Below are 15969 nucleotides of genomic sequence, written 5' to 3'. Positions count from 1 at the left end.
TCATGAATCAATTTTACATTATGATGCAATAACTATTTCCAGTTTGGTGACAAAAATCAAGGCCAAGATGTTAAGCACCACTGGAGTTAAGATGAGAGCCATGTCTGACCAGCTGCAACAACAGTGTGGTGCTAAAGCCCTGCTTACACTGTGCAATTTCTTTTTTTCAATCTTTGCACGCAGCTGCTGCTCACACTGTACGACTAATCGCAGGGTTTAGTCGTACAGTGTGTTCGGCCCGACGCTCTGATGCGATCTACCTGCTAACACTGTATGACTAAAAACCACGTCGGACTCAGCTCCGCAGTGAGATGGAGCACCTCTGACAGGTCTATCTAGCAGCCAAACAAACAGAAAAGGAATATGAAGCTCACTATAGTGGCAATTTGTGCATTTTTGCACTGAAAGCCTTAAAAAGAAAAGGCAACAATGTATTTGGACAAAGTAATGGCTGAGCAAACATGGCTACTACGGTCTGTCAATTCTACAGACAGAACTGCATTTCACTCATTGCATCCCTGCCACGCTGCTGTGTTTACATCTGAGAGGAAAAAGAAAAAGGAGAATCCTCGGTTGCGCATGTGCATGGAGCGATTTGCCCACGACTGTCGGGAGAAAATCAAACACTACTGAATTTGAACCTTTCTATGAAATTGTGTCACTGCAACCAATCGGGGACTGGCTGTGACTGTGACGTAGGTTATAGAAGCACATCCAAGGCAAAGCTTTTTTCATTTAAAATTGAATATTTTAAATGTAGATAGTTGTATTACCTAGTAATGGAAGAAATCATATATGAGATAAGGAATGCATTTTTAGATGGGTTTAAAAAAGCAGTTTTAAGCAGTCCTAGAGGGACTGCTCCTCTTCCTCCCTTACCTCCAGCACAGACCCCGGTCTGTCGCTGCCTCTCCCCCACATCGGTGCTTTCTGCACGGGTAGATCGGCAAAGAAATACCTCTGAAACCAACTGTCATCCAGGCGCGGATCTGGATGAACCAAGGTGGACTACTTTCTCTAAGCTTCTGGGGCTTTTCTAAAAATGAATGGTCTCCCCAAGCTGTTGTGTGCATAGAGAACAATTCAGCAGTAGTCTGTAGTGTTACATTTCACTTGTGCTTTTATTGTGAGTTGCTGACGGAGAAATCTTGAAAGGAAGTGTGAAAATCCCATAATGCTTTGCGAGGAGAGCTCTCTGCGCAAAGCATTCTAGGATATATCTGCCTCTTCTGAGGACTTTCTCTTCTTCACATACACTTTGTAGACACTTTTTCTCTTACAACCCTCTGCTATTTTCAAAGAAACTCGGTGAGAAAGGTGAGCTTCAATGACTGTCTGAAACCGTAGCTCACCTCCTGAAAGCGCTCATACACAGAAAATGATGCTAACGGCCTTACATAAACACATTTGCATATTAGGAGGACAACTTATTTAGATGATCCACCTGAAAATAAAAGATCATCCTCTATACTTTCAAGGTAAACATGCCCAGTGTTTCATTCAATGCCAGCACAGGAACGCCGTTTACACTAACCACGATTCCAGCAACATAGGAGTTTGATTGACATGTTTTCCCTATGTGGAGCTACGTTCTGGATTGCCAGCGATGCAAAGTGATGTGACAAATGAACTAATAGCAATGAGACAGACACGATTATGGTGATTAAAGTGATACAAAACCTGTGATGGATGCACGATGACTGCTGAAGTTTAAAAATAAGTAATCTATTTCGTGCGGTGCAATAATCGTTGTAATTTGAAGGAGTGCAGCTAAAAAAAACCCACTTTTTTCAATCAGTATGGAAGATAGTAATAAGGTTAACCTATATAGGATGAAGTGATAATAGTTTCATGGGTGGTGATCAACTTTTGTTTCCACTTTTTGCTCTTTATTAGTATTTTCCAGGTTTTCTTTTCTCAAAAGCGTGCACACATTGTAAAATTTTATAAATGCCTTAAAATCAGATTTACACTTTTAATCTATTAAAGGCAGAACAATAAGTTCAATTACCAACTTATTACCAACTATCATGAATCAATGAGGACTATATGCAAAGTTGTAATTGGTCAATCTGTGTTTCATGAAAACGTGAATGTATAGCCCCATTTACACTACCCTTGAAAAACCGATCCAGGCCGAGACCGGTCCGAGCTTGGATCGGTAACCAGGCCAAGCTCAGTTTTGACGACCGTTCACACGTCACACTTATCTCGGTTATCTCGACTCCTTGACTTCTCACCTCCTAGTGACGATGTGCGGTATTACTGCTAGGATTGAAGGAGGGACTCAAGCAGCTGGTGGCGGTAATGCACCAAACGCTGTTTGTCAACCGCCGTAAAACTCAAGAAGAAGAAGACGAAGGAGAAGGGAATCAAGCAAATCAAAATGGCGGCGCCCGTCACATTCAGAAAGTTATGCTTGATTATTATTGCTGTACTTCGGTGATTGCGGTGGGTCAGGCGAAGACGGCAACCTTGCGCGGATGTACTTGAGAAAGTCGGCTTCCCAAAAGCCGACTTTCTCGAATGGAGTGTGAATCGGCATGTTCAGCCAGTCGGCGATGACGCGTTCTGCTCATGCGCTCTTGTTATCAGAGAACCGAGCCAGGAAAAAACCGAGCCGAACCCACCTCGGGAACTGGTCTGCAGTTAGCGCGGTCCGGTTATGTCTATCTCGGTTCAGTTCAGGTTGTTTCCGTTCACACACGACAAGTTATCTCAGTTACTGAGCTCGGACCGGTCTCGGCTCAGTTTTTTAAGGGTAGTGTAAACGGGGTATATGATTACCTACCTTATCCTGGCTGGGGGGCTGTTCCTCCCTAAGAGTGCAGAATGTCTGATCATAAATTTCACCTAACCAATCCAGTCATTGGCTTCAAAAGTCAGCTTTATCATTCTCGTCTTTATTTTGTCTTTTAAGTTTACTTTATATCTAACAGCAGCTTTAAAAAAAACAGTTTTAATTTAACCCTTAAAATGATGGTTATATCATTCATAATTCACTGTTGTAGCTCCAGAGCTGGTCCCGGCCCTCCACCCCCTCTGTCTGTATGCATATTTAAGACGTTAAAATATTATAATGTTTTCATTTGTTTTTGTTTATATTTAATGAATTTGACAGCTAGAAGGGTTTAGTGAGTCAAGTAGCTGTCAAATGGCTTATTTCCGGGAATATTTAGGATTTTTCCTCGAGTTCCTTATTTTTATCTTTCTTTTTCATTGACAGTTTTCACTATTTGAGATGTTATTTCTTTAAAAGTATTTTATTGAAAAAGTTGAAGTTAATTATATTGTAAGTTATATAGAAATACAGGTATATTCAAGGTTCTTAATTATTCAGTCTTTAAAGAATGATAATAACAGCATTGTCCATTTTTAAATTTTCATAGTAAAAACATAACTAGACTGTAGAATAGGAATTTTTGCATACTTTTTATGTCTGCTTTTAATCTTCCAGAAAATTAGGAGTTGCAGATCACATGTGCATTTCTCTAACAGTATTAGTATTGTGTTACTACTAGTATTAAATTACATTAAGCAAGACTGTGCTCAGTCTAGGTTACATTAATATTTTGATGATTTAAATCCAAGCAATCACACCAGCTGTTCAGGGAATTGGGGTCCCTATTTGATTTCTTTATTGTAGGGCCCAAAAGTCCTGGTTCCCATGCTTGTATGCTTGTTAAAAGCTGTTTTTATCAGCATGTGTGAGCTTTGATTGCTGTGAAAAACACTCACAACCATACAGTACTGGCTGCACAGAAGTTTTAGATTTTTTGTTTTGTTTTATCAACACTTTTATTGTTACCATATAAACCATTTACATTTCTACACTTTAATATATAAAAGTGTGTGTTTTATTTACATATAAAGATGTACAAACAGGTAAATAGATTCACAAAAATGGGATATAGATGTGTGGACTAAGCCAATAGATTGCTGAAAAGACTAAGATATGAACAGATGGATTTAACCACAGGCAATGGTGGATGGAGTGATATACAGTCATTAATGACTGAATGGTTGGATTGATAAAGCAGGAAATGGACAATCATATGAACAGCTGAATAGATTGATGGGTGGACTGAATCATCAATGAATGGATTGATAAAATTATGGTGGAAGTGTCATAGACTAACACATGAATAGATGATGGATGAAGTTACAAACAATGGATAGATGAAGGACAATCAATAGCTTGAGGGATTAGAAAGGTGAAATTAGAATGGTAAAATTGTAAAATACAAGGACAGATAGATGGACAAATAAATGGATAAATGAACAAATGTGTGGAATGACTGAAACTTAGATGCAATTAAAATCACAAATGAGTAGATGGAAAAAATAACAAATTGAGGGATGATTTATTAGTTGTAAGGATGCAACTTTTTTAACAATGGAGTATAATGTACAAAAATAGGAATATTTTTCTATCCATTGTTTCTTTTTCTACATTTATCCAGACAGGAACCATATAATGCATAGGAAGACTCTAAACAAATACACACACGAATAAATAGGGCACATGTATTATCAAGATATTTTTGTCTGACGGTATCTGATAAATTTTTTAAACTGATAAATAAGATTGGTGTCTATCATTCCTTGCTTGTTTCCTGAGAATTTACGTTTAAACAGCACATCTTTATGAGAACCAGAAGGAAAAGTGAGAATCAAAACAATAATGGTTAACATGTAAAATAATTATTTTTTTAAATTATATTTAAAAAAACAACAACACAAATATGATCTTTTTCTGTTTCATAATGTGTTTAATTTAATTAATCTAGTATTTCCAGATACAGATCTTCACTGCAGCCTTCAGTCTTACTCAAAGCAAAGAGATGTGTCCTTTTGTCTGTTTTACTTCAACCCTCTTCTCCCAAAGTAGAGAAATCTCTGCTTAAATGGAAAACAGAGAGCGTAGTTTGCCTTCCTTGGACACAGTTGTGGACATCAAAGGCGTAGCAGAGGATCCCTCTTCAGAACAGCAGCTACATGCCATTCCAATAAGTGGAGTGAATTTGGACCAGGAGTTCAAAAGAGACTGGAGCAGGCAGGCAGGTCCCTGGGGGCCCTGCCACCCATAGTCTGGCTGTGCTGATGTTTTGAATCCCAAAATAAACAATATGCCACTTTTCTGCTGATGCTAAAACCTGTTACCAGGAACTAGAAGTTAAGATATACCCTTCCAACAAGGCAAGAGATAAAAGATAATATCACTAAAACTAACTGATTGATTAACTGAATACATTAATAAGAAAATAAAATTCAGTGATCTTCTGGAAAAAACATTTTTGATTAAAAAAAACAAAACAAACTGCAACAAGAATCTATCAGCCAAGACAGTGTGTAGTGTAATGTTTAATAGCATGATAAATAACAGCTTGTACTTTCCTGTAAGTCTCTATGCTGCAAAAATAAATTATTTTTTCTTAAAATACATGCATTTTGTCTTGAATTGAGGAGGTAAGTGAGACTCTGCCAATGGAACAAGAATATTTACATTTAAAATAAGAAAATACAATTGCATTGTCTTATTTTACGTACATATTACTGTATCTATTTAACTTATTTTAATTTTCCATTGGCAAATCATTATTTGTTACTTAAATTAAGGGTAAATACATTTAATTTAGGACATTTTTATTTATTTCTAGATCCCTTTTGCATTGTAAGTCAATCTGGTTGACTAGGCTAGAAATATACGGGTGTCCCCAAAGATACCGGGTACTTTCTTAAATCTTAGAGCTCTCTTTCCGGTACTTATCAGGTACAGTTCTTTCCCATACTTACCAGAATGTAGATGCTCTTAGGAACTAAGTAAATACCTACTAAGTTATGGGAAAGTGACAAATAAGCTGAATGAAAGTTCCACGAAAATACCTGTTAAATTCCAAGGAAGTAACCTCTAACTTTAGGAAAAGCATTTAATAAATTCCTAGAATGTAATCAGTCAGATTCATAAAGGCTTAAAGGTTCTGAAAAGCATCATCTATGTTGATCTAGTATAATTCCTGGAAAGCTTTGAGAAAGTAATCTCTAATTTCTGGATGATCTATTTTCAGGAAAAGAATTGGGTGTACTGTATTATGCGTTGCCATGGTTATTTATTTGAAGTTGAGGGTTTTAATATGTTGTGCAAAAGCTTTTATAAGGCGGTTGTTATTTAAGCCTTTATTAGGATATTCTATGTAAAAAAGATTTAAAACAAAATACACAGAAAAATAACATTCTTACATTTCTCCTTTATGCAATACTTTGTGAAGCCTAATAGCAAATGTACAAAAACTGCTACATATCAGGCCACTGTTCAGTTTTTCCCCCATATCTCGGAGGAATGGTGCATTACCCTGACGTCATAGATTTGACCATAAAATAAGCTATTTCTTATTGTTTCTGGTTGCAGGAGCCAGATGTGAAGCCTTTAAGAACAAAGCATCAGAGTTACCTTCCTCAGTATTTAAGATTGATGGAACTTCAAGTTGTATTTTCATGCAAAGTTGTAAAACATTGTCATTATGTTGTTTAAGGAGATGAAAGCACAAACACTGTCGCATCCTAAGGAAAAACAAGCAGCAACTAGACCCAGGCTGACGCATTGTGAAAACACACATATATCATCCATTTATAATCCTTCCTGTCTTAATGAAATGATTACCCCATGCTACGAGAATTCAGGGTTCAGCCCTAATTGGTAGGTTAGGTTTCTGTTGGCCCAGGTGCTGCATACCCTGCATGCTTACCTTTACAGCTATTAAACAGCTTGTGTGTGCATGAGAACAAGCAGGTCTTTAAAAACCAACAATTAAACTGTTTGGATTCGGTAGATATACGCCGTCTCGCCACAAATCATGCTGCAGCACCTTTTTAATTCGCTGGGAATTGACTTCAAGTTAAAGTGGTAATTGCAGCCTGATATATTATTTACAGGAGGACTATAATTTTGAGTGGAGATGAAAGTTGTGTCATGCTGAGATTTTTTAAAACAACATTTCACTATGGTTGGGAAAATAATCATGGATTAGCATGTTTTGAAAGCTACAGCACAGAGGCTCAGGGCTTCTAGATACTTCAGTTGGATAATTAATCAACCTTTACCCCTCATTCACTCAGAATCCATCCATTTGTTCTGTTTCGTCACAAATAGAAGACTTTCTAGTCAGTGTGGTAATTCCCAATGACTCTCTCCTTCATCCATCAGATATACAGATTGAGTGTATTTGTGAGATGTGATAGAGCATAATTCTTTGATTTCTAAATCCAGATGAGCCAGACAGGAAGTCAGATATGGGAGAGTAAAGAGGATCTGGTACATTTAAAAATAAGAGGGGATGCTGAAAACGATACTTCATGCATACAATTTCTAAAGCAAACACACCAGATGAATAATGGTATGACTGACTGCTGATGCAGTCTGATTATCTTAAAGTGTTTTAGCTTCCCCTTCATTTGTAAAACATTAGTTTGAGGTCACCTATCGGGGCCAAATATTTTGCTGTAAAAAATAAAACTCAGGAAATCTTAATTGATGTTTGTAGTATCCTCAAAATAAAGGTTTGAGAGCTAGAATTCTGTGGAGGTTGGAAAAACGATCTAGAAATATGTAAAAGTTTCTTAAATTAAGTGTATTTACCATTAATTTGAGTTGGTAATTGAGTTTGCCAATGGAATGAGCATTTTTACTTTTGAAATAAGATATTTAGATCATATGCACTTGAAATAAGACAGTGCAATTGTGTTTTCTTATTTAAAGAGTAAATTGTCTTGTTCCATTGGCAAAATGTCTCTTTTACCTCCTCAACCCAAGAAAAAATTCACTTATTTTAAGAAAAAATTACTTATTTAGATTTTGTTTTTTTCCAGTATGTGTGTATCTGTGTTTTTTTTTTTCTAGAGTTTAATGAAAGCTGCTGCCTGGAGGGTGGTGGTACTGAGCTGATTACTGTGGCAAACCTGAGCTTTGTTATTGGATCACCTGCTGAGGCATATTTGAAGCTGGCTGATGATTATTCCTGAACCATTCATTGGAGCACAAGACCATTCTGTCCCTCAAAGATGTTTTCAGCATTAGGACTCATTTCCAATCAACTCAGAAATGATCAACTCCTTTTGCTCTAGACCTTATGCTATGTTCAGACCGCAAGCAGCGTGTGCTGCTTCATTTTTGATGATTATACAAGTTTAGTTCTGACGCACGGCTGAAGCATCTTTTCTGCTCCAGCTGGAAAAGTCAGCCATCGAACCCTTCCCCTTCCCACCTGGACTTGGACTGAAGCAAAGGCACTTTTAAATCTTTGGGTAGTTTCACCATTTTTCCTCTATCCAGTCTACAAAATCAAACGTTGCTACTGATTACCACCTTCTCAAATAGTATGAACTCAAAACTAAAGCTGGACACACTGCAGTGACGACTTAGTTCTTGGCTAATTTGCTATGCTGTGATACCAAAGTCTGAAGTTTCAAACAACCTCCCCCCTCTACAGAGCTAATAGGCTGTCTTATTTCTTATTTTCCTTATATACTTATTCCAACATTTTTAAGACATTGTTATGAATAAACTACTGAGCTAAACCCACAAGCACAATTAATAAGGAACAGTTTACCAATTATGTAATGTATCTTTCTAAATACTCTTTTTGCTCAATATAATAAAAGAAAGATTAATTAAAGTAAAATAGTTTATTCTTGAATATTTTCAGTGACAATCTTTTTTATTGTTAATAATTTATGAGGAACGTGTTTCATAAAAAATATATTAAAAGAAAAAGTTTCCAACACATCCATATAAAGACATTGACACATTTTGTGTAAAAAGGTGAATTTCTTTAAACTGTCTTGTATCCATATGAAGGAGCCTAAGTCTTTAAATAAATTGATGCAAGACCTCATTTCGTATGCAAACTCCAAGTGACAGAACATATTTTGCACTTTAAGTTAAAGTGGTGGCTGTCATGCCTCTGCAGCAATTTTAAGTCCTCAAAAAAATATGCATAAAGAAATAAATTTCATTCAAAGGAGTAAAACCAGCTCTTCTGTTAAATCAGTGTTTTACGATAAAATCTATAAAACAGCTGCCAAACATTTGTCCCTTCTTCTGTGCAAAGATATAGGTGCTCCCCAATAATATGCGTTGATGAGCCTACAGCGTGAAGGACGCTTAGTTTCGACACAGTGAAGTGAAGGAGCGATGGGTCACATCAGCTGTCCGCCTCAGTTGGTTCCTTTGCAGGGGACAGACGATGAAGAGCGTTTCCTCCGTGAAAACTTCAGACAGAGGAGGTCTCCTACTTCATTCATGTGATGCAGCACCTAAAAAAGAAATTAGGCTCAGAACATTAACCAACGTTAGGTTTATATATTTCAAAGAAAGCTTGTAATATTGGTGGATTTCTCGGTGCCTTTACCTGATCCAGTATCTCTCTGGTGTGTGAAGCAGACAAACAGAATCGAGCTCGAGCCTCTGTGATCGGAGTGGCCGGAAAGCCAACCACCACTACGCCTATTTTTCTTGCCAGCATTTCCCGAGCGAATGCCCTAGTTAGCAAAAAAAGATAACCATTGATGTGGTAATATCATTTCCACAAGCCATTAGTAGATAGGGCTGCAAAAACATACCACTATCATAATACAGCTGTGGAATAGCAATGTAGCAATGAAAAACTGCATAAAAAAAAAAAAAATGTTGCAATACTAGAAATAATGTGTTTTAAATGCAGAAAACCCCTAAAAAATGTTTCATTACATAAAAAAAGCTATACTATGTATTAGATATTTTCATTGCTGTATAACACATCTTAAAATAAATATCACAAACAGCTGCCTAGACTGCAAATAAAGTTAAGTAATTATTTAATTTCCAAACATTCAAACTTGTTGCTGGTTGCATTATGTGGTGACATAATTTTTTTTAAGTAAAGAAAAAAAAAAAAAGCCCTATTTATAGAATTTAAAATGCCTTTGTAAAGCATTCCATTTTTACCCTATATTATCAGTCCTTAATACGCTTTACTGTAACAGAATGGAGTGTGTAGATGTTAAGTAAAAAGAAAGAGCTTCGTGTTTATGTTTTTTGCAGTGTGGATGTGTATCCAATCTGTTATCATACAATTAGGGCTGTAAGTCTTTGCGTTGCAAACTAGAGAATGGATTTTTAGTTATTCTTCTCTTCAGAATAGCTCAGCCAGGCTCTAACTGAAAGGTAAGAATTATTTATTTGGTTAATTTTAAATAGGAAACAACACGGTATTCCATTCTCAAGAGAAGACAAAACATAAAGCACATTTATTTTATTTTTTTTTCTTCACATTACTAATCAAAACTGGTGATGTCTTAGGGGTAAATTATCCAACTTCCAAAAAACTGGAATTTGATTTATATAATGTAAAAGTAAAGTAAAATTTTTTGAATTTTTACGGAATTTATATAAAGAGAAAATAACAAAAAATGTGATCAAATTAAACAGACTAATAAATTGGTAAAAACACCAAAAAAAAAAAAAAAACAGACAATAACCTAATAAACCAACAAGACAGTCGTCATAAATCAATGGGTGTCACATCACTCTCAGTTGCCCGTTTAGATTTGGGGAATAGATTCAGATTTGTTTTGGTAAACGCTTTTGAGCAAAGTTTGTGGTTATTATTCATGTCAAATTGTTGCTTGCATCGGAAGGTTTTAATCATGTAAATGTGGCCTTTCTGTCGTTTTTTGTGTTGCTTTGATGTTACAACATTTCCTGTAACCAGTTTATTAGATGATGCCTTAGGTTCCCTGATGTTTTCTAACAAACCTCTTTACAAAACCTGTACTGAGAATAAATCACACTCAGGTGGACTTAATTAGAAAATTTGGTGTATCTGAAGGCAGCTGGTTGCACTGGATTCAATCTTGGGATTTCAGGGTGAAGGCGGCTGTTTATATTTGTATGGGGTATACTGTAGGGGTGTGAATACTTCTGCAAGGTGCCGTATTAGCACAGATGCTGAAAGGCAATTTAGATGCAACCAGCAACAAAAGATCTTCCCCCTCTAGTGCTAATAGGCTACATCCTTTTTAGCTACTGATTCATAGAGAACTTCAGAAAAAGTAAAATATCTTTAACCTACCTAGTATGATACAAGGTGAGCTGGACAGTTTGCTTGAAGTTACACTGTAAATTATTGGTATAACTAGACTGTGTCACATGGTTAGGTGTTAGTTTATGTGTACTTACACCACTTTGCCTGGCATGTAGAGCAGCACTGGAACCACAGGGGAGTCATCATCGCCATAGATGATGAAGCCCATATCCTTCAGCTTGGCCCTGAAGTATCTGGTGTTTTCTGCCAACTGGCGGATCCGTCTAATGCCTCCAATTAAAACAAGGACATCACCAGATGTACATGAGTAATGCAACAACTCATTGATTTTTCCCTGCTTACTTCCAATTTCCCCATGGGGAAACAACCTTAGATCTATCTTAGTTCCTTGCAGTAGCATATGCTCCTCAGTCTGCATCTCAATTTCCACTTTAAGTACCTTAGGGTTTGTCCACATTTTGATTGGAGGTCTGAAGGAAGGAAGGAAGGAAGGAAGGAAGGAAGGAAGGAAGGAAGGAAGGAAGGAAGGAAGGAAGGAAGGAAGGAAGGAAGGAAGGAAGGAAGGAAGGAAGGAAGGAAGGAAGGAAGGAAGGAAGGAAGGAAGGAAGGAAGAGAATATAAAAATAAGGAAGGACAAAGGAAAGGAAAGCGGGGCATTAAGTAGGGAAAAGGAGAACTAAGGAACTGTAAGAAAGGACATTAAGATAATGGAATCAGCATTCTTATATCTTTTCTCATATTTATCCAGACCTGAAAAAATACCAAAACTTTTCCAGACTGTGTATGAACCCCTTATCCTTCCCCATAAATTTGTTCATGATCACAACTAGGCCGCAGCAGCAGCAGATGGTTCAGTTTTGTCTGCCTGACAGCGGGCTATACACACTTGCTTGTTGCCAGAACGAGAGCTAACAAATTAGTTATGATGGATTTTGTGCAAACTTATTGACTGCCAGTGAAACTTAGCCATCAGTGAGACTGAATATAAACAACGTGTAAGTATCACATGCGCAGGATTTCAGATGGCTATATTAGACATCACATCAAAGGAAACAGAGGCGGCCTGCTCGGCTGACCCCCCTGTGGTCCTGAACAATGCGAATGGCTGGGGAGCCCGCTGCTCTGCGGCTGCAGCAGAGCTTGGCTTGAGTCGGCCTTGGAACTCAGCTCTGTTTCCCTCTGATTACCTGAGAAAAGATTGGCAGTTCTTTCAAAGAGATGTAAGAGAGCACTTTAAATCCCCTTATCTCAGCAAAACAAGAAAGAGAGAGAGGGGGTGGAGGGAAGAGAGCGAGCAAGAGAGAGAGAAAACATAACGTTCGGACATCTGCCAAAAAGCACAGGCCCCATTTTGTAAATTGCTCCTCTCTGCTAAGATAGAGGCCTTAGAGGTCAAAAGCCTGCTGCAGGACACAGAAATCACATGAAAACGTGAGGCTGTAGCTGGATGTCGAACCAAAGCAAAACCTTAACAATAAAAATACAAAAGACAAATAAGACAGACGCTGTCAGCAGGAATTGGAAGACCAGTTCAAGGTGTTTTATTGTTTCTTTGGGCAGTGGAGCTGCAGCACTCCCTGTGTTTTCCTTTACCTCTATAAGACAGGTCAAGACTAATTTCTCCCCAACAGCTATTTCACTGCGCTACGTCAGATGCAAGGCATGTCTGATTCAGAGCCAGATAAAAGTTGCTCATCTTTGCATGAAGCCACAGTATACTTCAGCTTACTAGGCTTTTGTTCCTGTAGTTATTAACCCAATGCAGCATTTTTAACATCCCAAACAGCTAATGCCATCACTGCCTGTTTTCACTGCAGAACACATGCGTTAGAGCCTTTAAGTTACCATTACTTCTATGCAGAAGATACTTACTTTAACCGGTCTACTAACTACCTCTTCCCTGTTCTTGTGTCTGTTTCAATTAAAGCAGAAACTTCTCAGAATTCATCACAACACTTTAATGAAAATGCTCATGGACTGCATGATCCCCCTTCCCCTGCCATGGCAGACCCGTGTAATTGCTTCCACATTTTCTGACTAAACAGCTGTTAGTATTTTCCTGCAGGTCGAAAATCTTAATGCTAACCCTAATAGTGTCCTCCAGATTTGACTTGCTGTTTTTGCACAGAAGAGTGCATAATTGCAAATATAGCAGGAGTAAAATGTGAACGTTTAGCTACAAAGGGCTATACATTCAAGTGTCCTTTGTTTAATGGAAATGCATATTCACAACTAAACTACACAACTATGCAAAACTAGAATCTTCCTTTCGCAAATAGCAGATAATTATACTGATAGGTTTACACTAATAGAGAATGTTTGCACATGTCCATGTTAAAGACAAAAAATATGTATTTTTTTCACACATTTTGTACAAAATATCAATGCAAAGTAATGAAGATATAAGAAATGGAAGGGAGTTCTCCATAAATGTATTTTGCACTGCACATTTTCATCTTTTCTGAGTGTCTGAATGAAACACAATCTAAATGAAAGAAGGACATAGGAGCTTTTGAGTTTCCTCACAAACCATTGAAGGTTAAAGAGGGGAGCTCTAGTTATATGAAAATAACAATGAGCATTTTGGCACTCATGTAAAATATAAGAGGTAAAAAAACTAACAGCACAGAAGCATAAACATTTCAAATTCTCTTGGTAGAACATGGTGCACAATCATTTATTAGGGATGCTGCTTTTCAGCAGATTTAGAGAAGGTATCCTGAAAGGAAACCTGCTTGAGGCTGCAAAACACTTTTAGGTCAGGGCAGAGGTTGACCTTCAGCAGCCCTAACGATACAGCAGAGCTACAAAAGAATGGCTCAGGTCGGTTCAATACTTTAGCAAGGCTTAGTCAGAGTCTAGACTTCAATCCAAGTGCAAATCCATGGCAATACTTACACATGTTGCATACTCAGCATAAAACAAGCTCATGCTCTTGAAGCAGCAACAGAAAAGAAAAAAGTTTGGTTCTCCTCCAAGTATTTATACTTTGTGAGAAGATCATCTGCTGATCTTACAGAATTACGTCACAATCTCTGGAAAAACACAACAGCAGCACAATGGTGGAGGAGGCAGTTTTTTGATTAATTATGATGAGGAAAGCATTATATAAATGCAATATATATATCTTGCATAACAGATCACTGTATGGATTGTCATCCTCTTCCTTTCTTCATCCAAATCCTAACCAATTGGACAGCTATTCTGGGACACTGTGTTCTGCCCTGATATGTTGAGAACAAGCAGAGAGAACAACCAAGACGAGCCTACATGAACAAAATGTTATTTTTTTTCTGTGGTTGTGAGGAAAATCTTCTCTATTCTCTTGGGAGCATGTGGCAAGATTTAAGAATGTATATTTGGAGACACTCTTCATCCAATCTGTATGAGTTTGAGTTATTGAGTCTATTGAGACTGTAAAAAAATGCCTTTAGCTGACAGAGAAACCCACTTAGAACAGTAATTATACCAAAATTGTAAAAAATACATACAAACATTTTGAATTTAAGATAAAAAATATTTACATCTGTCAGTATGCTCTATTCAGAACTCCTCAAGTGGAAAAGTTTTAGTTTTACCTGGTTTAAATTCGTAAAAAAAAACTTCTTTAAGGAGCCTTTGGCTATTTGATTAATTGATTAATCGGAAAAAAAAATATTGACAGATTAATCAATTTGCAAAATAATCGTTAGTTGCACCCCTAATGTGTGCAAATGTCACATCCTACATGAAATTTTCCTCCCCACTTTACAATTATGTGCAACTTTGTGTTGGTCTTAATAAATACTCTCATTAAAAAAACATTTAAGCAAGAGTTCTAAACATAAAAAAACATGGGAGAAAGTTCAGTAAGTATAAGTGCTTTGTAAAAATGTCTGGAGGTATGATTCCCCCCATAAAACCCTAATATCCTAAGGTCCTTACCCTCTGTAGTCCCGTCTATTCCCATGATGCACTTCATGGCACGCATAACCTGCTCTGTTATAGCAGGGGACATGGCTGAGGCGTAGACGGCACTGTGAGAATGGCTGCGCAGGTAGTCCACCAGTTCCTGTCACAGATCACAAACAATAAGGAGAGATAAGAACATGTGTTGTTGGAAGGTAAACACTGCATCTTTAATCTCAAATAAATTCTGATAAACTTCCAATTTCAGGGTCTAACACATGGCTTGTAGTTCTACTTCACCACCACTAGAGAGAGCTCCTGTATACTCAACACCTGACAAGTATTTGAAATACCTCAGATCCTTTCTGTGTCATTTGGAGGAAGCTGGCACTGACTAATACAGCTCTGGAACCTTTCCCCCTCCCCAGATCCTAAACTGAGAGGAAACCGTTGACAAAATGAGCCTGAATGAGGATTGTCAGGCTCATTATTCTGAAATGTCAGCAGGAGATTAATTCTGCCAGTGGCTGACAGAGGAAGAAGCAGGATTTCAGCGAATTGACTAGACCCAGCCTCCTGGAGCGGGAAGCAGGCCTACAGCCGTGACGGGCCTCTGCTCAGCAGTGGTGAGCGGCTGAGGGGTGATGACACACAGCCGGAGATGATGTCTGGCCACCATTTGCACTCACCACCATCTGTCCCCACTGGGCGGCGGCGGCGGAGGCTGAGGTTTCCTCGCACACATGGAGGGAAGGGGATTTTAGTGGAAATGTTCAAACGAGGGATCGGAACTGTGGAACAACCTGACATCTGTTTTTGTTTAAGGCAGGAGATTTTCACAGCTTTGTGGTCCCACAGGATTTCAGTGCAACCAAGATAAGTGAGTTAGGAGAACATGTCTGAAATCCATCTCATGCCTGGGGGCACGCAGTGACAACTCGGGGTGTTTCCGAAGCCACACAGTGGTCACAGCAACGGTGTGGCAGACTTACTCAATAAG

The 15969-nt window shown here is 37.9% G+C and overlaps 1 protein-coding gene across 1 annotated transcript in view; it reads right to left on the bottom strand.

Moving 5' to 3' along the window:
* Positions 1 to 8667: 8667 nt before the first annotated feature.
* sptlc3 (serine palmitoyltransferase, long chain base subunit 3) overlaps positions 8668 to 15969 on the bottom strand; it is a 35273-nt gene continuing 27971 nt past the window's right edge. Inside the window, exons 9-12 of the mRNA XM_038306651.1 lie at positions 15006 to 15132; positions 11216 to 11351; positions 9408 to 9537; positions 8668 to 9312 (exon numbers count right to left, since the gene is read on the bottom strand). Of these exons, the coding sequence (XP_038162579.1) occupies positions 9214 to 9312; positions 9408 to 9537; positions 11216 to 11351; positions 15006 to 15132 (492 nt within the window). The 3' untranslated portion in view covers positions 8668 to 9213. The remainder of the gene's footprint in view (positions 9313 to 9407; positions 9538 to 11215; positions 11352 to 15005; positions 15133 to 15969) is intronic.

The sequence above is a fragment of the Cyprinodon tularosa genome, unplaced genomic scaffold (genome assembly GCF_016077235.1).
Source record: "Cyprinodon tularosa strain WSP-4 unplaced genomic scaffold, ASM1607723v1 ctg116, whole genome shotgun sequence".
NCBI lineage: Eukaryota > Metazoa > Chordata > Actinopteri > Cyprinodontiformes > Cyprinodontidae > Cyprinodon > Cyprinodon tularosa.
This window is presented reverse-complemented; position numbering and strand designations above follow the sequence as displayed.